The sequence below is a fragment of the Nesoenas mayeri genome, assembly GCF_963082525.1.
Source record: "Nesoenas mayeri genome assembly, chromosome: 5".
In the NCBI taxonomy this organism is placed as follows: Eukaryota; Metazoa; Chordata; class Aves; order Columbiformes; family Columbidae; genus Nesoenas; species Nesoenas mayeri.
In genome coordinates, this window is record NC_137548.1 from 38,535,099 (window position 1) to 38,562,511 (window position 27,413).

General features: G+C 37.8%; 1 protein-coding gene across 1 annotated transcript in view; it reads left to right on the forward strand.

Annotated features, from left to right (window-relative positions):
- SIPA1L1 (signal induced proliferation associated 1 like 1) overlaps positions 1–27,413 on the forward strand; it is a gene marked incomplete at both ends in the record, with an annotated part of 75,898 nt that overhangs the window by 16,919 nt on the left and 31,566 nt on the right. The window contains 6 exons of the mRNA XM_080344531.1: positions 1,667–1,841; positions 10,166–10,269; positions 12,740–12,897; positions 16,018–16,594; positions 17,713–17,987; positions 21,357–21,635. Of these exons, the coding sequence (XP_080200657.1) occupies positions 1,667–1,841; positions 10,166–10,269; positions 12,740–12,897; positions 16,018–16,594; positions 17,713–17,987; positions 21,357–21,635 (1,568 nt within the window). The remainder of the gene's footprint in view (positions 1–1,666; positions 1,842–10,165; positions 10,270–12,739; positions 12,898–16,017; positions 16,595–17,712; positions 17,988–21,356; positions 21,636–27,413) is intronic.

Here is a 27,413-nt window from a genome sequence, read left to right on the forward strand (position 1 = left end):
ACCCAAACGAGACTGATAAAATATGAGTCCAGCATAGAATCATAAGAAATTTGGACAGATTTAGAATAAAAAAGTCAGGTAGTCATTGTCTCAGATGATAAAATAAGGGACGTTCTGGAAGGGAAAAAAGAAACAGCCTAGAACTGTGACTCATTACATATGCCTAATTTCTTCAGTGGGAATAATCAGACCAGGTCAATCTTTACCCTTCTTTTTTCCTTAATTTCTTACTACTAATATGTTATCCTGGTCACCATTCATCTTTGGTAGTAAAAGAAGAATACAGTAAACTTGCTGTTTTCAGAGGTTTTTAATTTTAAAATTTAATTTAATTATAAACAGAGTAGGAGCACTCGTGAGGGCTTTTAAATTATTCCACCATAAATATAAATTAAAATTAATGAACTTCAGGGTAATTATGTGGGTCTACATCATCTCAGCAAGTTCTCTCACCAACCTGTGATAGGGGCTTGGAGAGAAAGTCACAGTATATTCAGATGACTTTACTTCCATTGCCCTTGCAAATAACTGTTTTCACTTCCACTGACCTGTAGCCCAAACTTGTAAATCTCATGCCAGTTTCGATAGACTTTCTTGTGATTTTGCTCTGCCAGATCTGATTGGTATTTATTTAAAATGGAGCCTCTGCAGAAATTTGTGAGTGGGAGGAAAGATTATTTACCGTGCAATAAGTGTGTGCTTTTACTAGATGAATTACATGTGTGAATTCCAAGGTTCTCCTTCGCGATCTGCCAGTCAGAGCTCCTGCCTGTGAAACTGGTTTTGGAGATGGCAGTAAATGGCTGTGGGTGCTGCTTTATTCCCTCTGTAACCTCTGTTTCTGTAGTCCAGACTTAAAGGCCACGGATATGGTCCTTTGTGTGTGTGCAGGAATTTGGAATTGGTGGGAACAATTTTGCTTTGAAGAATCAGTTAAGGTTGGGTAAAAAATTACTTCATTCACATCTTCAGTTTCTACTCTATGAGGAACATCAAACACCAAATTAGAGGAAAAAAATGGAAGTAAAAGGCACAAATATATTTGAAGCTCTACGCTAGCAAATAGTGTCTTTATTACCAGCACTTCTCAATTTAGCTGTTTTCTTTGTTACTGCATTTTTAAGTCAGAGAAGGCCAACTGAATGATATGGACTCTTTCAGCATTGCTAACAGGTAAATGCACTAATAAGTGAATAATTTTTATCTTCTCTTTGAAGTGAGGGAATGTTAATTTTGTTACTTCTTAGAGAAATGAGCACATGCTGTGCCTTAACCTTCTGCATGGAGGGTTTAGCATGGGATAGTAACCATGGTACCAGCCTAAGCGGGAGAATCAAGTTCCTGGCATTACTCAGCCAGGGCTTTCCATGTGGCTTGGTGCAAGACATTAATCATTTGCAATCTGCAGTGTTGTCCTCCTGAAAATAAGGAACATTAATGTTGGTTTCACTTCAGAAAGCATTTTGACATCTTTAGTTGAAATATGCCATCATTGGGGCAATTATGGTGAAGACAATGAGTATTTGAAACTAGACTAACATCTAAAATTACACTGATAATTGGATGTTTTTTCTTTGTGACTTATGGGTCTGCTGAAAAATGTGAATGGTTAAGGTGCTGTATCACTTGGTATACATACAAGATTTTTATGTTTTTCCCTTTGCAGTTAAGTTACCAACTTAAGGTGGGTATCATGTACTGCAAAGCCGGGCAAAGCACAGAAGAGGAAATGTATAATAATGAATCAGCAGGTCCAGCCTTTGAAGAGTTTCTTCAGCTCTTGGGAGAACGAGTTCGACTCAAGGGGTTCGAAAAGTATCGTGCTCAGCTGGATACAAAGAGTAAGGCTTTTTCATTTTTTTTTTTCCCCTTAAGTGATTTTTTTCCCTTAATATGATTGCTAACTGACTTTTACAGAGTTGTTAAAAATAACCTCTCTGCTATAAGAAGGCAGTTGCTCAATATTAGAAGTGAAAGCAGAGCAAGGATGTAATTTGACCCATGCCCATATGGTCTTTCAACTCTGATAATTATTGGATTTTTGTACTAATTTGGTATGAAATTGTCACTAAAGCTGCAACAAGAAACCGGTAATTATGGAACCATCATCAGCATTGCAAATCCATCATCAGTGTGTTGTCTAAAAAGTAATCAATGCAGTTGGTTTGTCTTTTTTTTTTTAATGATATGCTAATAGACTGTCACCAAAAAAGTTTTGAGAACTCATCTATGTAACTCCACCTTGACAAGCTGATCTGTTGTTTTTCTGCTGCATCTGTTGCATATAGTTTTTCTTCTAGGCAGTTTTGTCTTACTCCTACAATCAAATGTATTCCTCCGTGAGTTTTCTTTTGAGTTATAGAAATGAAACTGGATTGGGCAATTATATCATCAGCTTCAAATATATATATATAAAATATATATATATATTGCAACAAAAATGCAGTGGGAAGATGATCTTGGGCTACAGTATCTGTAAAAGAAATTCCATGCTTCTGGAATCAAGCTTGGGAAATACCTGTTTATCATCTAGTGTGTACTATATGCAATTTATAAATCTCTTTAGAAATACTCAGAAGGAAATTTTGACCTGTTTTCATCTTTGAGTATTTGAGCAAACCAGTTCCCATGGAAATCTTTTGCTATTTCCCTCGCTTGCAGCAAAGGAAATTAAATAAGGAGTCGATTCATGAAAGCTGAAAAGCATTAATCAAGTTCAGAGCAGCAAAAACTGTGCTCTTGTCATGAGTCTCCTCTGACAAATACAGTAACTTGCTCTGCTTTAGTGCTCCACCATTCTACCTTGTGTCCTTGATTCCTTACAGGGATCATGTTGCCATTTTCTCAGACTGTTCTTGGTCAGCCTAATCATCACTCCTCAGAGGGTTATAAAACTTACTGTGGTTTTAAACCTAAATTAATACCTGTTTCATACACGTTTACCATTGAGACAGCTTCCTTTTAGTTGCAATACTTATATTTCCTCTGGTGTATTTACTCCCTTGAGTGCATTTACACATTACAGTTGTACCTCCTGTATCCTTTTGTAGTATTACCCTTAATAAGCCAAGTTTCACATGGATTTCTCTGCTCTCCCCACCCCTCCCCGGGGTATTACCTGGTAACCTTCCTATGTGCTTGTCCAAGTTTGAATTCAGCCTCTTCACTTTTAGTGGCTACGACTATACACACAATTCCAGATGAGATCCAGGTGGTTTCTTGCTGCAACGTTTCCTTGCCTTTACTGGAAATATATTATACAATAATTCTCAGGCTGGATTTTCCTTTTCTGCAGCTCCTAAAGTCTTATTTTCTCAGTTACAAAAATACACTCAGTCAAAAATCAAATGTGTATGGAAAACAGAAAAAAAAAAAAAATTTGTTATTTCATAGCTTCTGAGTTTATATTTTGACTTCCGTGCTGCTTTCTGTAGTTAAAGTAAAATCCTCTCTTCATTTTCTTCTCCTTTATTTATTTAAGACATCTGAAAAAGAAAAACCTTTTTTGGTGTCAGTCCACACACACTGGTTTCTAGCACATGGAAATGATGTATGATTAAGTGTTGACTCATTTGCTCAGATATACCCATGAAAGCCGTAACAGTGTTTTAAGTACTTATTTGAAATTTTCTTCTAAACTGCAGAATTTTCCAGTAGCATTTGAGTTCCTTCTTGTTCCTTCTGACTCAGAGAAATAAAATCAGAACTTGACAAAATTCTGTACCTTGACTTAGCACCTATTGAATGGACATATATGTAAAGTTTAAATTGACTGAATCTCTCCAGGTTTTAAGAGTTGTTTTCTTGCGATGAACTTTTCATGTTTCCCAGCTCCATTTTGTGTCTAAACATACAGAAGTCAAGAGGCTTTACATGAACAGTTCACTGTGATCAGAGGGGAAGGGGGAAGCTCAAGTGAAAACTGCTGCTTTTGTAAAGGATTTCCTATGGTGTTTTTTTTTTGAGTCAGGCTTTACAAGCTCACATGCCTGGGACCTCTTCAGCTAAAACTGCTTAGGAATGCCTAAGTTGTCTGAAATCTTTTGGGTTATCTTTTCCACAGGGTCACTGAGGAAACACACAGACAGCATACATGAGTTCTAATGAGCAGGTTTAGACAGCAGCAAATGTGAGCAATGGCAACAAACTTAACAAACGTTTGTAATATATCGTAATGGTGCTATGTTTTCTGCCAATATGCAAAGCACAGACTGGAAGTGGCAGAAGGGAAAGTGATATTTTGCGGGCACAACGCTAAGCTCTTTGGATAGCTACATTCAGAAACTGCTATTGCGTATTCTGCATAGGAAATTGGGGGGGGAACATACAGAAAAAAGGCCACCTTGTGATAGGCAAAATTCTAGAGACCAGAGATGGTCACAAGAGCTGCATCTCAAGTATGGGGAATATGTGAACAGCAGAATAGAGACATGCAATGTATCTTCGATACCTGCCCTAAGTAATCAGTCAGTGTTTTCTGCCTTGTGTTTTTGACCATGACTTAGGTTTATAGGGTTTTGTTGAAACAGCTAGGCCTACAGCTAAGAAATGAGCTGCTCCTTTTCCAGCTCTGTGTTCTTCTGTTGCTAGAGGTCACTGGCATGAAATAGTTTGCACAGTCGCATTACTCAGGAACTTTTCCTGCATAAAAATTCTGATTAATGTCAGCACAGCTGATTGCTAAGATGCTCTTAAAAAACAAATGTCTGTTCATTACCTTGCAAGAAAGGTCAGAGCTATGTAGGCTACTTTGCTAGTTTCTATACCTTTGACAATACTTTGCAACCTATGCAAAGCACATGTATGATGTAAGACAGGATGAAAGGTTTTCTCAGCGTGGAGGGAAGCTGATATGTATATGTACTCTGGAAGTTTTCACAAGATATTTGTGATTTGTGCAAATTGGGAAAGTGAAGTTGTTCTAGCAAAGGCAGTTTGAAAACAGTTGTTGTTCTTAGAATTTTTTAGAATTAGGGGCCTAATTGGTAAGTATCTGTAACAGAGCCAATTTTTAAAAGGTGGAATCTCATGCATCCTATTAACTGAAAGCATATTTAAGTACATTGGATCCTTCAAGGGCTTTAGCTTTGGATCCCTGCCAGTGCCACTGTGGAAAAGAGCTGCTGCTTTTAAAGTTTTGTTTGTATATTTCTAGAATTACCAGAGGGGAAGCATTCTATCTCCTGTCAGCCTGCAGGCTTTGGATAGGAGATAGAGCTAGAAAATGTCATCTATCCCACACTTGCTAGAAGTTTATGGCCATCATTGTAAAGTAATCGACATCACAGTAGTCTTTCAAATTATAACTTCAGTCACTTTATTTTTTAGTTGTAATGCATGCTTTATTTCCCTCCTCCTCACTCAGTCTTATTTCTCAATATTTTAAACTGGTGAATGGTATCAGCTGGATAATGCTGGGCCTGGTAACTTGGTGTGTCTGTCCAGCAGAGTGGTTTGAACAGGAAATGAAGGAGACTGATTGATTGATGTGAGTTGCAGGAGTTTATGAAGAACCTGTTTGAGATTATAACCTTAGCCAATAATGATAGCTTTCTGAATTAGATGTTTATGCTGCATGACTGCTGGTTAAGACATTAAAAGAATATAAAACTAGCACAGAATATATTAAACAGATTGAAAATCTAGGGAATGAATGGACTTCAAATTGATGTTTAATTTAGGGATTGTCAGTATACCACAATGTTTCTGATGAAACAATACAGATAGATTACCATGCACATCTTAACTTGTACTATTTAACATCTTTTCAACCACATGGAAGTAAGAATAGATTTATTGCTGGGTCTGAGACATTCACTGGGAGGCATATAGTCAAGGTCAGAGGTTCCTGGATTGCTTAAGAAGCAGAAATGGTGATGGGGGCAAGTCCATCTGCATTTCTCTGTTTGTGTTACACATATACTTTTGTATGTTACAAAATAAAGGATTCTGTCCTAGGAAATCGTATCTGAAATCAGCTTGGATATTACAGAAGTTGAACATGAGTGCTTGGTGTAATACTTGTATAAGAGAAAGGAGAGCAGGTTTGACAGGTGCTGAATTTGGGACAAAACTAGGAGAAATCAGAAAGAAGGCAGAGCTTTTTAATAGCAATGGTAGGTTGAAACAGCATTAAGCTCTGAAACTTCTTGTGCCTTTAGATATGAGCATGCTTGCTGTTTGTAGCAGTGGCTGTTTGTTCTCCTACCTCATCAGTATTATTTTTTGTTTTCCTGCAATTCCTTGCAACATGTTTTCCTTGAAGCACTGAGTTAGATTTTCTGCTCATGCTGGTTCTTACACAGCTTTCTACTGAAGAAGTTTTAAAAGCTGCTGTAGAGGTAGGCTAACTAAGTCCTGTGGCTTCAGTGGGGTGAATTTATCAGCAGTACGCTGTTGGTATCAGTCACAGTTTTGAGCACTGTTGGTGCTGGAAAAAGACACATGAGAGCCTGTTAAGACAGTCCTTGTGAAGATAGCCTAGAAACAGTGGAAGGACAGAAGAATAAGATGGAATTTTAAAGGTGAAAAATCAAGGAAGGAAGAGAAGTCCTCAGCTAAGTAACCAAATCAGGTAATGGGACAAGACTGAGAAAGCAGCATCAATAGATATGCCGTAAACTGATGGCAGGAGGGGATGTGTAAAAAGGTGCCAATGAATTTGTAGATCCCTCAGGCCTCTATTAAATACAAGGAAATAAAAGTTGGCTGCAGTGCTGCCTTACAATTCTGACCTTGAAATTATGGATACTATTCCAGTGCACAGTCTTGGATTTTACTGCAATGGCAGTAATTTGATTTAGAGCAAACACCTGTAATTGTTGTGTTGTACTTCAGAAAAAGTATTCTGGACTTAGAGGAAATCTGAATGGTGAGAAAGATGCACAGCCTGTAGTGGATGTGGATTTCTGTTTCTAGTTAGATTTTAGCGATTAGTTAGTTATCTAGTTAGATATCTAGTTAATCTAGATATCTAGATTATCTAGTTAGATAATAGCAATTGAAGCTGTGAAGTACTTGGAAATAATTGGAATCATTAAATGTTTCATTTGAATCGTAGCCTTATTACTTACTTTGCAGAACCGGTGCTGTTCTGAGAAAGAACCCTTTCCTGCCTGAAATGAAGTCATTCTAGGAAAGTTGAAAGCTTGGCTTAAATGTATAGGTGTTGTTCTAACATGTTATTTGTCAATATTACTTTATACTCTTCCTCTTCCCCCCAGCCTTTTTTGGACCCCTTCCACTTTTTTGGAGCCTTCCTTCCCCTGTCATCTTATCAATTTCCCTTTATTTTAGCACCTGCTCCCCTTTTCCAGTTCTTTGTAATATTTTTGCATGCTCTATTCGTGAAAGACGATTGTGGTGGGCTGACCCTGGCCCACCAAAGCTGCTCTATCACTCCCTCTTCTCAGCTGGACACGAGAGAGAAAAATCTAACAAAAGTCTCGTGTGTCGAGATAAGGACAGGGAGAGATCACTCACCAATTGCCATCATGGGCAAAGCAGACTCAAATTGGGGAAAATTAATTTATTACTAATCAAATCAGAGTAGGATAATAAGAAATAAAAACTAAATCTTAAGACACCTTCCCCCTTCCTTCTTCCCAGGCTTAACTTCACTCCCAATTTCTCTACCTCCTCCCCCAAGCAGCACAGGGGGACAAGGAATGGGGGTTGTGGTCAGTTCATTGCACATTATCCCTGCCACTCCTTCCTCCTCACGGGGAGGACTCCTCGTGCTCTTCTCCTGCTCCAACGTGGGGTCCCTCCCACAGGAGACAGTCCTGTATGAAGTTTTCCACTGTGAGTCCTTCCCATGGGCTACAGTTCTTCATGAACTTCTCCAGCATGGGTCCCTTTCATGGGGTGCAGTCCTTCAGGAACAGATTGCTCCAACACAGGTCCCCCTGGGGTCACAAGTCCTGCCAGCAAACCTGCTCCAGCACGGGCTTCCCACAGGGTCACAGCCTCCAGACATCCACCTGCTCCAGCCTGGGGTCCTCCATAGGCTGCAGGTGGGTCTCTGCTTCACTCTGGACCTCCATGGGCTGCAGGGGGACAGCCAGCCCCACCCTGGTCTGCACCACAGGCTGCAGAGGAACCTCTGCTCCAGCAGCTGGAGCACCTCCTGCCCTCCTTCTTCACTGGCCTTGCTGTCTGCAGAGTTGGTTCTCTCACATCTTCTCCTCTTTCCAGCTGCTGTTGCACAGTAACTTTTCCCCCTTCTGAAGTCTGTTACCCCAGAGGCGCTGCCACCATCACTGATGCGTTTGGCCTTGGCCAGCAGCGAGTCCATCTTGGAGCTGGCTGGCACTGGCTCTATGGGACATGGGGGACACTTCTTACAGCTCCTCGCTGAAAGCATCCCTGTAGCCCTCCTGCTTTCAAAACCTTGCCACGCAAACCCAATACAATAATATACAAATGAGCATATTTACAGTTAGACAGAAAAAAAAAAAGCTAGTAAGGAGTTATGTTGATGTTTAGGTGACTTTCAGGTGCATCTGTCTCTTCACAACTGCTGTGAAGTGAGAGATTAGATTATTCCCTTTCATCTCCTGTGGTGTCATAATTATCATTAAAAAGAAAATATTTAGCCATTAGCTAGTTTTTCATAATGGCAATGTTGAATGCTGGAACAGAGCTGAAACACTGAGATATTTTTGATAAAATTCTAGGGGTCTTTTTTTTTCTTGTTCCCATTATATTCTATATAGATTATTTGGAAATGCAAAATCTCTATGCAGCTATAAGGTGGAAAACTTTCCATTTCATTTTATGGATGATGTTATGGTTTACAGCAGAGCTACCTCCATTTTATTATTTTGAATTTGAAAGAAAATGAAAACTTCTTGTCAAAGCTTATACCAAAAATCTGGGTAAATAAATGTTATATTTATGGTATTGTAAATGCCTTACAAATCTTAGAAATATTATCTCCTTAGTGACATGATTTCTCTGCTAATAAAAAATGTCAAGGTGTAATATTTAACAGGTTTTTTAAATACATTGCTATAAATAGTTGGGATTACATAATACAGTAGCATGTTTATGTAACTTCAAGTAACCAATATGCTTTTTTCCATCTAGTTATTTTTAAAATTGTTTGAAAACAGGCTTTTTGCACTGCAGACAGCAGTGCAAATAGAATAAATAGCTTTAATAGAATAAATTAACTATTTCAGCTTTAAATGTGTTACTACTTAAATTAATGGAACATTTTTCAAGGTGTCTCCTTTTTTGAGAAAGAAAAAGTTAAAACAAGAAGTTCCCAATTTGTCTCTAATCAAGTGTTGTCTTCAGCCAACACTTTGTAAACTTTAATAATATCCCCTCTTCTTTTTTCTTTCTAAACTTCATAATCCTAGTTTTTATCATTTTCTCTCCACATGGAAGTCTCTCCATCCACGTATAATTATTTTTGTGGCCTGTTTCTGGATCCCTTCTCTTTCTTCTATAACTTTTAAAATAGGGTGGCCAGAACCCAAAACAGGTGAGAGTACCTTTGATTAATATACCAGCATCATAATGTCATTGTGAGCTTTTTCCATCATCAGCTGTAAGCATGCTAGCATCCTATTTGTGTTTTTGACTGCTCCTATCTGTAAAGCACCTGTTTTAGTCAAGGTTTTATCTGACTTTATTACAGCTGAGTCCTAATATTTATGTTTAAAAGAACCCATTCTGTTTGTGTATTGCGGGTTATACGTCCATTGATACTGAATTGTGCATGAGATCATGGCATTCATTCACAGTATCTGTCTCCCTTCCTTTCTGAAGTCCTTTTCATATTCCTTAGAGTTCCATTTCATTCTGATTAGCCTGAGATAACTGAGCAGTGGCTGAAAAAGTATTTTAGACTTCGTTATCACTTTTTGTACTTACGTAGGCTCTCTTCAGGGTAATGTAGTATAAATTCCCTATTCTTAACAAGTTCTTCCTTGGGGAAAGTATGTAGAATTATATGTGCTGTCTCTATGTGTCATCTACTTTGGCAGGTGAATAAACTCCGGCTAAGTTTTTACTTGGTGACTTTTCAGCTTGAGTCAAGGATGAATAGGAATTCTTGTCTTGCCTGATGATTTTCTTTGATAATACGGGAACTTTGTTTTTAAACTTTTTTTAAAAATAATGCTTGTATTTTCTCTTTTTTCTTTCACTGAAGCTGATTCAACGGGTACTCACTCTCTGTACACAACATACAAGGACTACGAGATCATGTTCCACGTTTCTACTATGTTACCATATACTCCAAACAACAAGCAACAGGTAGGATGGACCGTGCCTATTTAGAATTAATTTTTCCTCCATCTCCAAAGTAGCTGAACTATTGAATATTTATGACAACGTTCATTTGTTACTAGCAAAGAAAACACTTAAAGAATCAAAAGTAAAATTGACCATCTCTGTGTCAGGTAGCTGGGCAAAGCAGATCATTGTAGGTACATCACAGGTGGATTTTTCTCCATAGGACTGTTTCTATTTAATTATGCATAATTTACTGAAAGTTTGTAAATATTATTTTATGTCAGTAGCACATGTGTGTTACATAAATAAGAATTCAAATATTAAGTCAAAAGGACTGGTGTACTTAACGTGATTTTCAACCTTCTGCAGCGGAGTCCATTGCATGTTCCCCAAGTTGTAATTTGCACAGAATCAGAGGTGATGAGGGGGTGGTCTAGCACACTACACAAGAAGACATAAGACAAAATCCTCCTTGTTTTTTTTATTATTTTTTTTATTACACTGAGCAGATATGTAGGCTGACCTGCTTTATTATTCTGAAGGAGCTGGTCTTGTTAAATACTAGGCCATCTGGTTGTGCATGATGTGTATGCATTTTAATCTACAAATGATGTTCTTCTGTGTTTCTCAAGACAGAAATTTACTTCAACAATTAAAGATAACACAATGTTCCTTTTAGTTTGCTTTTGTACACTAAATGCTGTACTACTAGGTTGGTGCAAAAGTAATCGTGATTTTGGACCATGAATTTTAAATTGTTATAACTAGGCTCAAACACATCTCTATTAGTCAAAATAGGAACCATTACAATAAACAAGTTTGCCAAAGAGAGTTAAGTTGTTTGATTCCTCTAGCATAAAAATCTGTGCTTTAGGATTCGACAAACTCTCGGAAAGCATTTTCTGCATCCTGCTGGTTGTGGAAGGGTTTTCCCTGCAAAAAGTTGAGATGCTTGAAGAACTGGCAGCCAGTTGGCAAGAGGTCAGGTGAATGTGGCAGATGAGGTAAAACTTTGTAGCCCAATTGTTCAAGTTTTGAAGCACTGGTTGTGTGATGTGCAGTTGTGTGTTGTCGTAGAGAAGAATTGGGCCCTTTCTGTTGGCCAATGCCGGCTGCAGGCCTTGCAGTTTTCAGTGGATCTCATCGATTTGCTGAGCATCCTTCTCAGATGGAATGGTTTTGCCGGGACTAAGAAAGCTGTAGTGGATCAGACCAGCAACAGATCACCAAACAGTGACCATGACGTTTCTTTGATGGAAGTTTGGCTTTGGGAAGTGCTTTGGAGGTTCTTCTCGGTCCAGCCACTGAGCTGGTCATCACCAGTTGTTGTATACAGTCCACTTTTTGTTGCATGTCACAATCTGATCAAGAAATGGTTCATTTTGGTTATATGGAAGACAACGACACTCAAAGCTATGATTTTTTTGATTTTTGGTCAGCTCATGAGGCACCCACTTACCGAGCCTTTTCACCTTTCTAATTTGCTTTCAATGCTGAATGACCATAGAACAGTCGAGTTCTTTGGCAATTTCTCGTGTAGTTGTAAGAGGATCAGCTTTGATGATTGATCTCAGTTGGTCATTGTCAACTTGCAATAGTCAGCTACTACGCTCCTCGTCTTCAAGGCCCTCGTCTCCTTTGTGGAACTTCTTGAACCACCGCTGCACTGTACGTTCATTAGCAGTTCCTGGGCACGTGTGTTGTTGATGTTGTGAGTTGTCTTCACTGCTTTAAAACTCATTTTGAACTCAAATAAGAAAATAGATCGGATTTGCTTTTTGTGTAACATAACTTCCATGTCTAAAATAAATATACAAGTAATAAGTCAGTAGCAAACAAACAAACAAAAACCAACAAACTACAAACAACCAACCAAAGCAAGAAAAGCGCATTAAAATTATGTATAACATAACCACCTTTTTTTAAGAATGTATTCCAATATCAAATGGCAAACTTCAGCATTGCAAAAAACACAATTCCTTTGGCACCAACCTCATACTTTGTAGTTTACTTTTTTTCTTCACTGTTGTCTTGGATTTACTGAAAGAAACCTATCAGAAAATTATTACGGCGTGTCTTAAGGAGAATTACAGCTATTTTTCAACTTGAAATAGAACCTACTTCTGGCTTTTAAAAATATGTGAATTGGGGAATGATTTCCAGCTTCCAGTTTACTCCGATACTAGCAGGTTTTTGTTGTTGTCTTTCCTCTCTGTTTAGCTCAAAATTTTCCCTAACAAGATTTCTGTTTGTTATGTGTAGAAATTAAATTGTTACAAAAATGAAAATGCCCATACCTAAATTTTTTTAGATGAATAATTAACATTCTAGTACTTGTCATGTAAAGCACTTTCAGTTTTCATCTTGAAGTATCATTTGGAATTAAAAAAATGAACAATAATAATTTATAATAGTGAGAAATAAAAAATTTAAAATTGTGAAAGACCATGTTTAAACCTCTACAACTTTTATTTGTTTGTTTTTGTTAAAGCTTCTGAGAAAACGACACATTGGAAATGATATCGTGACAATAGTTTTCCAGGAGCCTGGGGCACAACCATTCAGCCCAAAGAACATCCGGTCCCACTTCCAGCACGTCTTTGTCATTGTAAGAGTGCACAGTCCCTGCACTGACAGCGTTTGTTACAGGTAGCTACCACTGCTTTCACTGAAAACATGGAACTGGGGTGCAAAGGGAGGTGTCGTTCCTCTTCTGAATTCTCAGTAGGGAAGCATAATGAAAGGTGGGGGTCAAGGACATTTTTTGGTCCTGTGAATGTAGAATAATTCTTTTTAAAATGTAAATAGACACACAGGAGTAAGCAAAGAAAAGGCACTCAATGAGAAAATCAGTGCTGTCAGTATGTCTGTACATACAGACACGTATATAGTTAAGCATTTGGGAATGATTTTTTAAATTCCGTTCTTACTTCCTTCTTATTCTCTTCATTAACAGTATGCTAGAAGAGTATTTCTATTTTGATTCTTACAAATTCACTTTTTGTTTGGACAATTTGGGCATCTGAGGTTATGTTCCATTTTCAGTCCAACAAAGAAATTCTAGAGCATTGCGCAGCAAAAATATCTTAATGTGACCTTAACGTCAATATGATTTAAATAGAAAACGGTAATTTCAAGTGACATATAACAAAGAATTGCAAGATGGCAATCCTATCTAGCATAAATTTTTTAACCAAACTGAAAATATATAGAAATAATGAGTTACACTTCTTTTTACATTTAGTGAAACTTTTTACCTTTGTTATATCTTGAACTCTTAATGTATTTTTATTTTTAAATGAAATGAAGTGTCAGAGTAATGGATTTAAAGTAGTTATCTTGAAATGAGGTCGATGTAGAATTAAGTTGTCTTTGCTGAAATACAAATATTCACCTAAGTGTTTTATTCAGTCAAGTGCTTATTCAGAGGAAGCACTAAGACTGCAGTGGTGGAAATGGAGTATTCATGTTTTCCAAGTAAGTATAGTAAGGCTTAAGAGTTTTTCCCTCATAAGTTTTTGAAAAAGCTCACACAGCACTTCTGAACTGATGCTGAACTTTGCATGTGGATCAAACTCCTCTGGAGTAGGCACGTTCATGTTGGTACTCATTTTAAGGCAGCTTGCTGACAAATTCTGCTGCCGCATAATTTATGCAGACATAGCTTGTTCTTAAACTTTTAGGCATATATTTCTTCTCTCATTCAGTACAGAAACTGATTTTGAAATAAAGGTAAAATAGGAGATACATTCACAAGGGCTACAGACGCTTTTTCCATTTAAATTGGGTGTGCAAACACAGAGAAATACCTGGTTTTGGTTATTATTTAAATAATATGACTGCATATTTTCAATTTCTTCCTTTTAAAAGGCATGGGAAAGATTCATACTTGTTAGACCATAATAATTTCAAATATATCAGCATTCTATTTCTGGCCTTCAGACTTGAGATTCATTTTCACAAATGTTCACAACTACGATGGCTGGAACCTTACCAGTTACTATTGGTGGATTAAATTTGAGAATTTTGGCTCTGCTGATACTACGGGTTTAAATTTTAAGGGGAGAGGGAGCAGGTAGGAAAAAAAATTGTGGGAGTGTCAGTGTTCATTTTGATAGAGGAGACCGCCAGAGCTTTGGATGTTCTGTGCACTGTCTTTAAAATCAAAATACTTTGGTTTTTTGTCTTCTCAACATGAACACTTGATTTAAATTTACAAAGATCCATTTTAGAAAGTTTTTCTAGGAAACTTTTCAAATTAAGTTTAACCGCTTTTCCCAGAATTGTTTGGAACAGTTTTGTAGATTCATAATTCTAGACAAAACAGGAAGCCATATAGCATAAAAATGTACTAGAATTTATATTAAAAACTGTGTTAAAGGGATAAAACAAAACACAGTCTTGGCCAGTGCCTCCCCTCCCAACTAAGATAAACAATATTTCAAAAGTCTGGCTTCTCTGTTGGCACTGTTCACTTTTTAAAACTTCTCTAGCATATGTTGAAGATTAAATTGTTATCCCTGTGATTCATGATACTGTAAACCTAATCATCAAAGCAAAAATAACCAGCCAATTTTCATTACGTCCAGTAATTGTCTTTAACACTTTGGCTTTTATCTCTTAATAACAGACCCTTTAGGACCACTGAAGAGGATCAAAAGTCAGATGGTTGCATCATTAGCACCTCCTGTTTTGTAGTTTGATATCTTGGGATGCGTTTGAAGGATACATGACAGTCAATGACATCTTTCAATATCAGTTGCCAGAAAATAGAATTTATTTTAAAAATCCCAACACCCAAACCAGAAGATATGGTTAAAGATTGGGTGACTTAATTTTATTTTTACTATTCCTGTTTGCCCAACCCCCCCAAAAAGCTTTACTATCGTTTCTGCAATCTCAGTTATTGATTTGGGGGGCAATTTCTCTGGTTATGTTTTAGGAATCAGATATTAGAACGAAGTGTGAAAATAGTACCAGCCGGTCTTCCAAATGAGCCACCACATACATTTCTGGTGTGTTCGAGGTCCATCCTATTTTTCTTTCTAAAACTCAGTTACCATGATATTTTGGGCAGAATTAGTTAATGCTTTTTTCAGATCTAGTTATAGATATGTAGTAAACCTGATTTGAACTCTTGGAGCATTTCTTGTCACAGAACGATTGAAGTACAGTTGTCAGTCTCTTCTTAGGACAGACTGCCAGATGAATGATACTGGACTGGAATGGCAAATCTTCAGTGGTGCCAAATAGTTCTCATCCACTTTTTATCAAAAGAGAATTGACATGGGAAAATAGTGAAGCTTGTCGGCATTGTCTAAGGCAATCTTCTTGTCAGTCCATTTCTTGGTACAGAAACTAAAAGGAACAGTTGAAAAAGAAAGCATCTATTTCTGTCTCCAAACTTCTAAGAAATTGGTTATTTCTAGTATTTTTGGAGTCTGCCTCTATCACTAGCATGCAATATCAGCTATTGCAGTTTTTGATCCAGAGATTTAAAAATCAGTAGTGTGAGGTAAACGCACAATTTTGTACTTGAAGCTCTGTTTAAGCTGGATGCAAAAATAAGTGGCCTTCCCTTTGTACAATAAGGGGCACATAATCTCCACACTGGCAAGATTAAAATATAATTATGGGCATGTTGCCGAGAAAAAGAAAGATAGATTGAGGGGTTAAGGAAAAAAAGGAAATGTATTTTTCTGTATTCAAACACTGCTGAATTTGCATTGCAGTGAAACACTCTGCTTATTCTTCTTTTATTTCTTTTAGTGTCGCTGTGACAAGATCCAGAGATGTACCGTCCTTTGGACCACCTATTCCAAAAGGTGTCACGTTTCCTAAATCAAATGTTTTCAGGGACTTCTTACTAGCCAAAGTCATTAATGCAGAGAATGCTGCTCATAAATCAGAAAAGTTTCGTGCGATGGCCACCAGGACCCGTCAAGAGTACTTGAAAGACTTGGCAGAGAAGAATGTCACCAACACACCTATTGACCCTTCTGGCAAGTTCCCCTTCATCTCACTTGCTTCAAAAAAGAAAGAAAAGTCCAAGCCTTATCCAGGAGCAGAGATCTATAGCTCTGGTGCTATTGTATGGAGTGTCCATGCAAAGGACTACAGCAAGGGTATGGAAATAGACTGTCTCCTGGGCATCTCTAATGAGTTTGTAGTCCTCATTGAACAGGACACGAAAAGTGTGGTGTTCAATTGCTCCTGTCGAGATGTGATAGGATGGACTTCAACCGACACAAATATCAAAATATTCTATGAGAGAGGTGAATGTGTTTCTCTGGAGAGCTTCATTAGCAACATTGATGATATCAAAGAGATCGTCAAAAGGCTGGAGGTTAGAATGTGTTTTCTTGTTTGGTTCCCCTTCTTTGCATTCTTCTCTTGCCCTGCTGTCAAATAAGGCTTCAGTTTAAGTAATGCTTGAGATCCCTAAAACTATTCTAATTGTTTATCATGACATCTACAAGGACTGTCCTGCTTTTATTTCTCAAAATCCAATATTGCCTTCACTTTTATCACATATCAGGCAACCTCAGCTGGCTCTGTGTGTGTCAAAATGCCTCTATATATTAAAAAAAAAAAAGGCAGAGCCTTCAGGTGCATATATTGCTCCCACACAGTAAGTACAGAAATGTCACCTTATTTCTTTTCCTTGTTTTCCTTCCCTTTCTGTGTTTTTATAGACTTGTTGTGTCTTGTTTCAGATGAAGTTGTAATATCTTTGAGACTGACTTATTATGTTGTCAGCAGGGTGCAGTCCCAGACCCTATTGCAACCTTCAGATATTCATTCTCTGAATGCATGTGATAAACTAAAAATACAGTGAATCATGTTATCTGTTTTTAAAAAATCTGTCTGTGCTCATTTTTTATCCAGTTAGGAAAGAATGTGTTATGTTTCACTGTCTTTCCTGTAATTTCACAACTGTAGTTGTATAATGACCAGGAAAAAGGGAAAACCAGGCACTGTTAAATTGCTCTCATGGTATTCATGCTCATGGTACATGGAAGAGTTGGCATAGACTCCACTGCACTGTGCCTAGAAACTGTACACCACCGCATTCTGACTGAAAGTAGTCTTGCAGTTTACTGAAACAGCCAGAAATGTAGAGTGGTTGCTTGGTTATTAATGCATAAAAGATGAAGTAGAGATGCTTGCATAACACCATGTGTTTTTCTATTGTGTGCTGCCATGTATCTTCTAAAATTCCTGTGGTTTCAGTAAAAGCTTCAAGGCAGAACTTGGATAACCAGACTGTACTGAAAATATTCATTTCAGTGACAACACCCATTTCAGCTGATTATGTACCCAGGACTGAGATACATATTTCTTGATCATGTCCCACCATTGGTCTTGGGAGTTGGTTGATTGTACAAAAATGGAGCCCTTAGACCTCTGTTAGCACTGAAGATCTCTCCTTGCATTAAGTTTTGTCTTCATTTCAATTGTCAGCTTGTGTCTAAGGGCTGCGAAACAGTGGAAATGACTCTGCGTCGGAACGGTCTGGGTCAGCTTGGCTTCCACGTGAACTATGAAGGCATCGTGGCAGATGTTGAGCCCTACGGCTACGCGTGGCAAGCAGGTCTGCGCCAAGGCAGCCGGCTGGTGGAGATCTGCAAGGTGGCTGTGGCCACTCTCAGCCACGAGCAAATGATTGATCTTCTGAGAACATCAGTAACAGTGAAGGTCGTTATCGTCCCTCCGTATGAGGACTGCACACCGCGCAGGTATTGTGTAATAGCTACATTTGATTTGAAATTATATATTGATTTGTGGGGTCAGGGTGGGGAAAGAAACACAAGAGAATAAATGTTAACCTCCAAATACCATGACATAGTTATAATACAGCATCTGGTATTGTAAGGTGAAAGAAGAGGGCAGGAAAAAATTGCTTATATTCAGACTCCAGGCCCCACAAAATATTTATGGAATACCACAGTCTAATAAAATATGTGAAGAACCTTGTGTATCTTTTAAATTCCATGGAATTTAACATGGAAATCAAACAGCTTTTGTTGGCTGTTTTGTATTTACGATGCATCAAAATTAATTTTACATTTCCCTCCATACTTTCCCATTTAGTAATTTGCAATGTCTGTCGATGTAATTCCTGAAAGCTCTGAATAAATAGACTTAAATTCTTCTACTTTCACAAATAAGAAAAGCTGTAAATGATGAAAGTATATCAAAGGTATGGATCTAGCCAGACAAATTGCTGCAAATTGTAGTTCTTCTTTACTCAGTAGTAGGTCTTGCGGCATCTCTCTTATTTCCTATCCGTTTTAAGCCTGAGGCTTGTGTCAACTGTGTTATTGCTTTTATAGCTTTAAAATATTGCTTGATTATAAAGAAACAGTAATACGTGTTTTTTTTCTAAATGGGACTTTAAGTCCCTCTATTTTTCTGGAATTCACGTGAAAGCTTTTTAGAATTTGTACTGCTCAGCCATATCGCTGAATGTTATTCTGATATTCCTGACATCCTGTATTAGTATCTTGAAAATGCTGTATGATTTAAATGGAATTATCTTTAATAGAGTAAAATTGCCTGCAAGCTAGCTCAAAGTTTGTGCTAGATTTGCCAAGAACAAGCAAATACAGTTATCACTGTGTTCCTTGCAGTATGAGACTGAGACAGTGTTTTGTGCTGCTCTTTTCTAATCAGGCATTATCTTTGTAGGGGTAGATGCTAAATCTTTGTATATTTTAGGTTGAGGCTGAGCTTACGTGCATATTTATTACATTGATATGAAATTGTGTCTCTGAGCAAAGACCTTGTACTTGCGTAAAAGAAGAGTCCATGTTCATTTTCACTGTGAGCCATATTGACTCCTTTTTTAACTGGTTGCAAAACAGGAGCAGAGAGAAAAGAAGTTCTATTTGTCCTTTAGTTGTCAGTGGAAAATTGAATACATGTCAGGGATTAAAATGAGCAATGGCAGAAGGTCACCCATGAGGTATTTGGAAAGCTTTTATACAGTATTTAGCAGCCCGAGGAAATGGAAGTTCAGCTGCAATCATAGCAAAAGGATTAGAGCAGAAAAATCTATGTGGAAAGCACAGATCCTATTATTCCTGAACTATATTAAGTACAGCCAAAAGCAGGCTTAGCTTTAGTGTATCCAAACACATAGCAATAGGAGAAGTTACTGCACTTTTTGAAATAGTGTAGTCAGCATCAGTGAGTTTTGTTGTTGTCTTGTAGTGAGCAAATGTTCATGGTGGGCTATTACCCAGTTATAACATTTCATAAAGCAACTCTTTATCTTGCTTGCTGTGTCTAAAACCATCAAGGTTTAGGAACTGTCTTGAATTTGTAGCTATTCTATGTATTTTACTAGAGACTTGACTTAAATATCTGCACAAAGCAATTTCTCTTTTGACAATCATTTTTCCAAAATTGAAGTCCTTTCAGTGTGTCCTCTGGAGGTCATTCAATATTTCTAGTACAGTATCTTCTATAGACCATAGCTAAAGTAAAGATCGGTTCTGCTTGGTATAATACATTGGTATAATACATTTCTATAAGAAGCAGTTAATGATTGGCATTAAGTTGGAGGAAGAGCAGGGGTGCCGTTAGATAAGGTGACTTGCCACAAGCACATGTACAAGGTCAGTATCAGATACAAAAATAGGTCCAAATACCCTGATACGCAATCTAATGCCCTTACCCAGAGGCAGACCTTGTTATGGTTATATCTCTACTAAAAGACAGTCACTAAAACGTTGCCACTGAACTCATTTAGTGGACTGGTTGCTGACCATGAAGTTAAGGACAAAGCAGCAAGAGGAGATGGTGTATTCTTGCTTCTTAAAATGTAACTATAATGTGTCTGAAGAAAGAAGGAAAAAAAAAAAAGAGACCCAAACTATTGAAGTGTACGGTCACAAGGAAAACAATAGTAGAGATGTAAAAGAGAAAAAAAACAAGGGTATCAAGATTTTAGTTAGGTTGTGAAGGGACTTTGAAAACAAATCTGCTGATCATCCCCAACTACCATGCAATGGTTCACATCAGAGTGTCCTGGGAGCACACAAAGATTTCCTTTCAGGTGAAGCTGAACTACACGTACTTCAGAAGCACACCTCGTGCCTTCTGACTGCTAATTTCATTTGCAGGTCAAGACTAGAGCATAGGCCAAAGGAAAACCACAAAATGTGTATATTGTAGACAGCAAGACCTCAGCACCGACTGTTTCACTTTGTCTGCTTCTGTTAGACTGCACCACTTGGTGATGTCTGCATAGCCAGATAACAAGTGATCTGTTTTGGTTTGGATTTTTGCTTGGAAGAGATATTGATAATTATCAGTACTAATGGTGTAATCACTTGGAGGAAGAGCTAGAAAATTTTGCTCTGATTGTTTGTTTTTCCTTCGCGTTGGATACTGATCTGTGTAGATCAAGTAATCACAATTAAAAAATCACTTAAGTAGAGGTATATACATTTGTCAAGAGAAATACCAAAATTAGCCTCACAGAAGATGAAGGTCACATCTACTTTCCAAATCTCTTATTTTAAATATATGCAGGAGTTTGTCTTGTGTCTTACATGGACTGCATTAGTTTATATCCTGTTTTACTCCAGTTTTTGTGCTGTCTGATTCCTGTATGTCCTCAGAAAGCAAAGGGCATCTTTTGGGCTTGGCAGCTACAATTTTTAGCAAGTGTTTTGTTTTCATAATGTACAGATTTATCAACTGAGGTTCTCCAAAGCTAAATATGTTTGAAAATAAAGTGTAATGTGTTGTTTCATGGTAATCTTGTCTTTTCATGGATATCTGTGCATCAGAAAGATTTATCTCAAAAACGAACAAACATTTCAGGTCTCATTTGTCTAAAATGCATGACTTTTCAAATTAGGAAAGGGAGGATACCCTTCTAGCAGATTTTGTAGCTTTTATAACCCAGTAATCAGATAAAGAATATCAAAATATTTTAAATACATGTTTCTAAAACCCAAAATACTACATTTACTGTTTTGTAGAATTGATTCAGCTCTGTCTTCAGATCCCTATCCTTGTGAACAGGAGACATATATATTTATTTTATTTTATTTATTTATTAATAGCAGCATGTTAAATTTCTTCATTTCCAGGAGTTCTTCAGAAAACTACCGTATGCCAGTGATGGAATACAAAGTGAATGAAGGAATGTCGTATGAATTCAAATTTCCCTTCAGAAATAATAACAAATGGCAACGAAATGCAAGCAAAGGACAGGGGCCTCATGTGACTCAGGTACCATCCCAAATGCAAAGTCCAGTAACATCTAGGATTGGTGCTGGGAAAGGAGAAGGGAAAATGCCACCCCCGGAACGAGCAGCCAACATCCCCCGAAGCATCTCTAGTGATGGGCGCCCGCTGGAGAGCCGGAGGTATGTGTCTTCTTCACAAATGGCTTTTCATTGCTGCACACAGTCTTGTCTGGAAAAAAGCACTATAGATTTATCTAAGCATCTGAAGACTACTTTTAATCTAGACTTTAATTAGTTAAAAGGTAACGTGAACATGAGCAAAACATTAGCCAAAAGGAAATACCTTTCCTGGCATGATTAACCACAAAATGAAGTGTTACAGGATTGTTAGGCTATGTGGCCCTGTGTTGGATGGTATTCCAAAAATGCTGTATTGTTATTTAAGTTTTACATGAGTTACAGTCAAAGTTTTAGATCCAAGTGTTCATGAACTTCTGCATTTCGAAGAAATGAATGGAAATTTTAGCTTGTTCATGGACTGGGCAGAATCACCTGAAGCTCACCAGGCAGAAATAGCATCTAACGGGGTGTTCAGCAATAAAATTCTGACCAGCATGGGAAGCATATTTATCTGATTGTGAAGTTTTCAGACTTTTTAAGCTCGAAGAGGTTATTTTAAGTTTGCATTTTTCCAGGGTGGCTAGGAGTTTGTTTGGTTTTTGGTTTTGTCTTGTTTTGTGTTTTCTCTGTGTGCGCTCAACAAACAAGAAAGCAATTATTGTTAATGTAAATGTATTGAGCACATCCTGTCACACTATTTGCATTCTGTCATGGAAAAACATGTATTTTATAGTATTCTAATGAACTGGCGTTGTTTTGATTATCTACACAAATCTGCCACTGTGTCTGCATTTACGAAAACATCTGTTGAGGGAAACAAGCTTATAGCTTCTGGTTTTTGTTTTGGACAATTCCTTAAAAAAAAAAAGCTGTAAAGATTGTGCTTTATGTTACTGAAGGATATATAGAGCAGTAGAAATAAAATGCATATTATAGAAAACTTTAAGAGGATTCTAATAATTTAAATTAAAGGATTTTTCACATCCTGAAGAACTGGGGGTAAGAAGTAAAATGTTCAAAGACGGTACAGCCAAGACTAAGAAACTACCAAGGTGAAATTGAAACTACTGTGTAGGACACCTTGTTAAGAATTTATAATCGTTGCTAAGGACTTTTTTTTTTTTCTCATTAGACACTATCATACTTCTGCATTCAAACTGATTAGAGAGTGCCCCCCCCTTGTGGCTTTATGTAAGTTCAAGAGATGTATAACTTAAAGCTCCCGTCAGTGTGAGTTGCAAAAGAAAATTTGCAACACTGAAAGCAGTACTAATAATTTCACAGACAACTTGATGAGATTGTCTGTGAAAAAGGCTGCAGAAGCCAGTGTGACGCTGGACTTAGCTCTCTAATGGTGTATTTGGACCAACATAAAAATTGCGTGGCTTCAGTCCATATCTGCCTGTTACAGCTGAAGATGGGCAGATCCTGAATTTGAAGGAGTAGAACTTGGGATGTTGGGTTTTTTTTGCTCTCTCCAGTGCTGTAGACTCTCACTCTGCAACAATGGAAAGCGCAGTAATATCTGCACAAAGTTAAAGGCAGTGGCAGAAGGTAAAATTCATTTGGGTTGCAGGTTTTTACAGGCACTTCCATCTCTTCATGGTATTAACCAAAGAGTTTTGTCTGGAGTCTCAAGTCTCCTTGTGCTGAGGAGCATGAGCCTTTGGCTGTACTGAGAAAGGCAGTATTATTAACTGTGTTTTTCTTGTGCACAAAATTCTCTGTGGGCAGCATTGCATGCCTTAAAGCATCCAAGATTTATCCAGTTGCTGGATGCTTCTAGAGGGGGTTATGGCCTGACAAATGTTTGCAAAGTGAAAATTACATATTCATATACTCAGTATTTGTTTTCAAAAAGTGAAACTTTGTTCATTTTCTTTATTTTCAAGGTATATAGCTGGGGTTTTCCTCCTCTAGACATTCTTTTAAGTATTTTTTATTATTATTCAAAAAGGATCCTATGGGATCTTTTCATCCTTAAAAGTGTATAATCAAAGTAGCTTTTAAGTTTGGCTGGGAGTTTTTTTTCTGATGCCTGAAAAATGGCTCCTCTCTTATCTTTTTGGTCTGCTAAGCATGTTACTGTTGGCTGGATCAAGTTTAAATATAGCAAGAGCTTCATAAGGTTAACATATTTCCAGTTAAAGTGAAGAAAAATACATTTTTGTCATTTTAAAGGAATAGTGGGGGGAGGGCGAGAAACAAAACCAAAAAAAACATACACAAACAATAAGCTCACTCCAAGCTTCATTTGTCTTTTCTCTGCATGACAAAAGAAGTGCTTCTGGAGAAACTCAGATACTTCTGTCCTTACTGTATAAAATCTCTAAAATGAACCCAGATGAGATTTTCATAGCCTCTATTAATTACTGTCTAATTTAAATTTTCACTGCTAACTTTCATACTTCCCATAGCATAAAGATCCCTGTGAGGAGGTGCTGGAATCTGTGTGTTCTGGCACAGGTGGCAGCGGTGCTGCTGCGCTTCGCTCCCTGTGATCTGTTCTTTGCTCAGCTCTCGGTTGGTTGGAGAGATGGAGGACCAAGGGTAACCTGGTAGTTGTGGGTACTGAGATCTAGAAATGGTGGTCCCTGTGATCCACAAAGGGCTCTCTGATTAACAGGATTACAAACATGACCCCTGTTGATATTTTATCTTCATTCCATTTAACTATGTTAAAAATAAATAAAAGCTGCATTACCAGTCCTGAGAACAGGAGCTTTTTGCTTTGCATACGTGAAATCATCTTGCCTCCTTATGGAGACTGCTGCTGTAGGTGGGAGCCTGGCAGTCTGTGATCCTGAGAAGACAGGCAAGTGCCCAATCCTGTGCTTAAATTTGTCTTTGTTGGATTGTTGTAATGCATCCAGCTCGCTGGCTTATACTAAATTTCTCCCCATAGTATTCCAGGTTCTTGAATGTATTCATGATTGATCTGCACATTTGTAGGCAGGAGACATAACCCAAAACTTTATAATTTTTAAAATAAATCTCTAATGTTACTGCAACATTAAGACTGAAAAATCAAATAATATAAGTGCAGTAAATTCCAAGTTACGGCTTCTTTCATGACATTAATTAGTCCAAATGGGACACTATATAGCCTATAACCCAGAATAAATATCAGTGTGATACATTAAGGAAAACAACCATAAGGCATATATATGTGAAGTATGCTAGAGCTAATGTTATTGGAGAAGATATTATTGATATTTTTTTTTCCCCTCTCAATTTTCAGGTTTTATTTTGTATGCTTTGTTTCCAGACTTTATTAAGAAAGAAATGTGCAGGGAAAGGACATAAGATAGCATTAGATGATAATATCTTCTTAATTTGCTGAAAACTGGAACCAGTCTTAACTAAAACTTGATTCAACAAACATTTGCAAAGTGCGAAATCTAGTGAGCAAGGCGCACTGGTGGACTTGTGCGCTTCAGTGCTGTGCTGGATGAAAGCTCAAGGCCGCAACTAGAAAATTTCTGAGCACAGTCAAGATTTTAAACCAAATGAAAAAGTGAATTAGGCACGACTGCAGTTAGGCACTGGCTGTAAAATTCCACAGTATGGAAGTATTAAAACAATATTCATTAAGATTGGTATTAGGTCTTACCAAGGACTTTCAAGCACAGTCTTGCCCTAAAACTTCGTAATTCTTTGAACGATGCCTGTGTGTAGTCAGCAACAGTAAGTGTGCCAGCAGTAGTTTATAGGTTAATTCCTGCAGATAGATTCTAGTTCAAACTGTTCCCATATTATATAAATACCCTATTCTACTGCTGTTTAGCTTGGATCAGTGACGTTTTTCCTAATATGAACAAGCAAGTGTCTGTGCTCATCTTGCCACCTGCCAAGTGAGTGATGTAGCGCGTCAGTTGCCTACCTCACAGGGTTTGAAGATTTGTATTCTAAAGTTTCTGTAGCTTGTTTAATTCTTCAAATTAAAACACATACTAACATGAGATTATGTATTATGCGTTTCCTACTGGCACCAGGACCTAGAGCTGGATGTAGCAGTGGAAAATCAAAGGTTTGTTGGTACGCCTGGCTGTATGGCCAAACTCTTGTGTTCCAGAAACACCTGAGAGGTGCCATGCTTTGTCATGTCAAGAGTTGGTCTCTTGTTTGACAGTGGCCATCAGCAGGGACCAGGGAAAAGGTCTTTAGGGTGTAAAGGAAGACTCCTCACCAGCTCCCTGCTGGCTGCTCAGTAAGGTCACCCAGAGTCAGATGCAGCTGTTCTGCTATGTTCAACAGCTGTGGATGGGATCTTCTCATCCAGCTACCTGCTAATTGGTTTCTTGATAGTTCAAGGTCTCCTACTTTTTTTTTTTGTCATGAGGCATAATGAATAATGATTTTGTTTGCTTGATCCAATATAATTCACGTTTGGACGGATTTGAGCAGATATGATAATATTCTCTATAATCTAGAGCCGTATGGCCTCTTCACTGTTTTTTTATGCAAAAGCCATCTGGTTGTCCTGTTGCCTTCCTCTATCTTTTCTTGTTATAATGTGTTTTCTGAAATGCAGTGATCAAATTGAAGAAAAATATTCGAGAAAGTATACAGCGTGTTGTGAGAAGGTACAATATGACAGCATAATTGCATTTTCTGTTTCATTTGCTATCCCCTTCCCCAAAATTGCTAATGCTCTGTTTTTCCTTTTTGAATGGTTTGTTTCCTTTTTAATGTGAGAGCACTGAATCAGTGTTTTCAGAGAACTGTTACATCTCACAGTATTATCAGGGTTGCAAAAATCAAATATGTGGAAAGTAAACATGCCAGAATTAAGATTTGCTGTGTGATTTTATTCAGAACTCTTGTGTAATCATATTTTCTGATACTTCCTTTGATTAAGTTATGAGAAATTCTTTTAATAGAGGACATCTGCCACATTCAGTTCACACAGTGGATGCAGCTCATTAAAGAAGAGCTATTTAGTATTTTATTTTCCTCTTCATTACTCTATCCCTTATTTACTGGATGGTATTCAAATCCTACTGTAAAGATGCAATTATTAATTCCTCGCAAAGCTTTACAGTGGTGCCCATTACTATAGTTTCTGAATGCTTCATGGGTATTAATTAAACTTAATTTTCAAAACTCTTGCATGAGAAGAGATGTCATTGGCCCTCTTCAGATTAAGAACAAAGGCAGAGAGAGAAATTATGTTCTGATCATTTGCTGTGTCCTATTTTAGGCATCTTGTATTTGGAAGTGTGCCCAGCATTGTTAATTTTTTATATATTCAAATTACAGCTTCAGTTGACTTCAGCTACTTTGGTAAGTTTAAATCTCAGAAGTAAATCAGGCTTTGGAATCAAATAAGGCCTTTGAGAAACATGCGATTAGTGACAATGAATGGAAAATTTTCTTTAACAAGTGTGCCAGTGGCGATATTGGAGTGCTGCAGCAAGAGCAAGAGAAGGATTCTGTTTGCCAAGTCAGCGCAGTGATGCCTTGACTCTAAGGTCGCCCCTTCCCTTCTGCCGGCCCGCGCCACCTGCTCTGCTGAGCCGTGCGGCTCTTGCCGGAGAAGTTGTATCACAAAACCAAACTGCGTGGGGCAGAGGTCCTAGGGGAGGAGGCACCCGTGGGTCATCCTACAACTAAAGACTGCTTCAGGCCGCAGGCACAAAGTGTGCTAGACTGACATTTTTCTTATGAAGTGTATATTAGATGCCTATGCATACTAAAGACATGGGGAAAATTATAACTAATAACACGGAAATTAATTTATTAAGAGCAAGATGGATGCTTTTGATGTCTGTGTTGTCATGCTAAACAAAATAAATGTCTGTCCATCCTACTCACTGCCTTCACAAAAGAAGATTT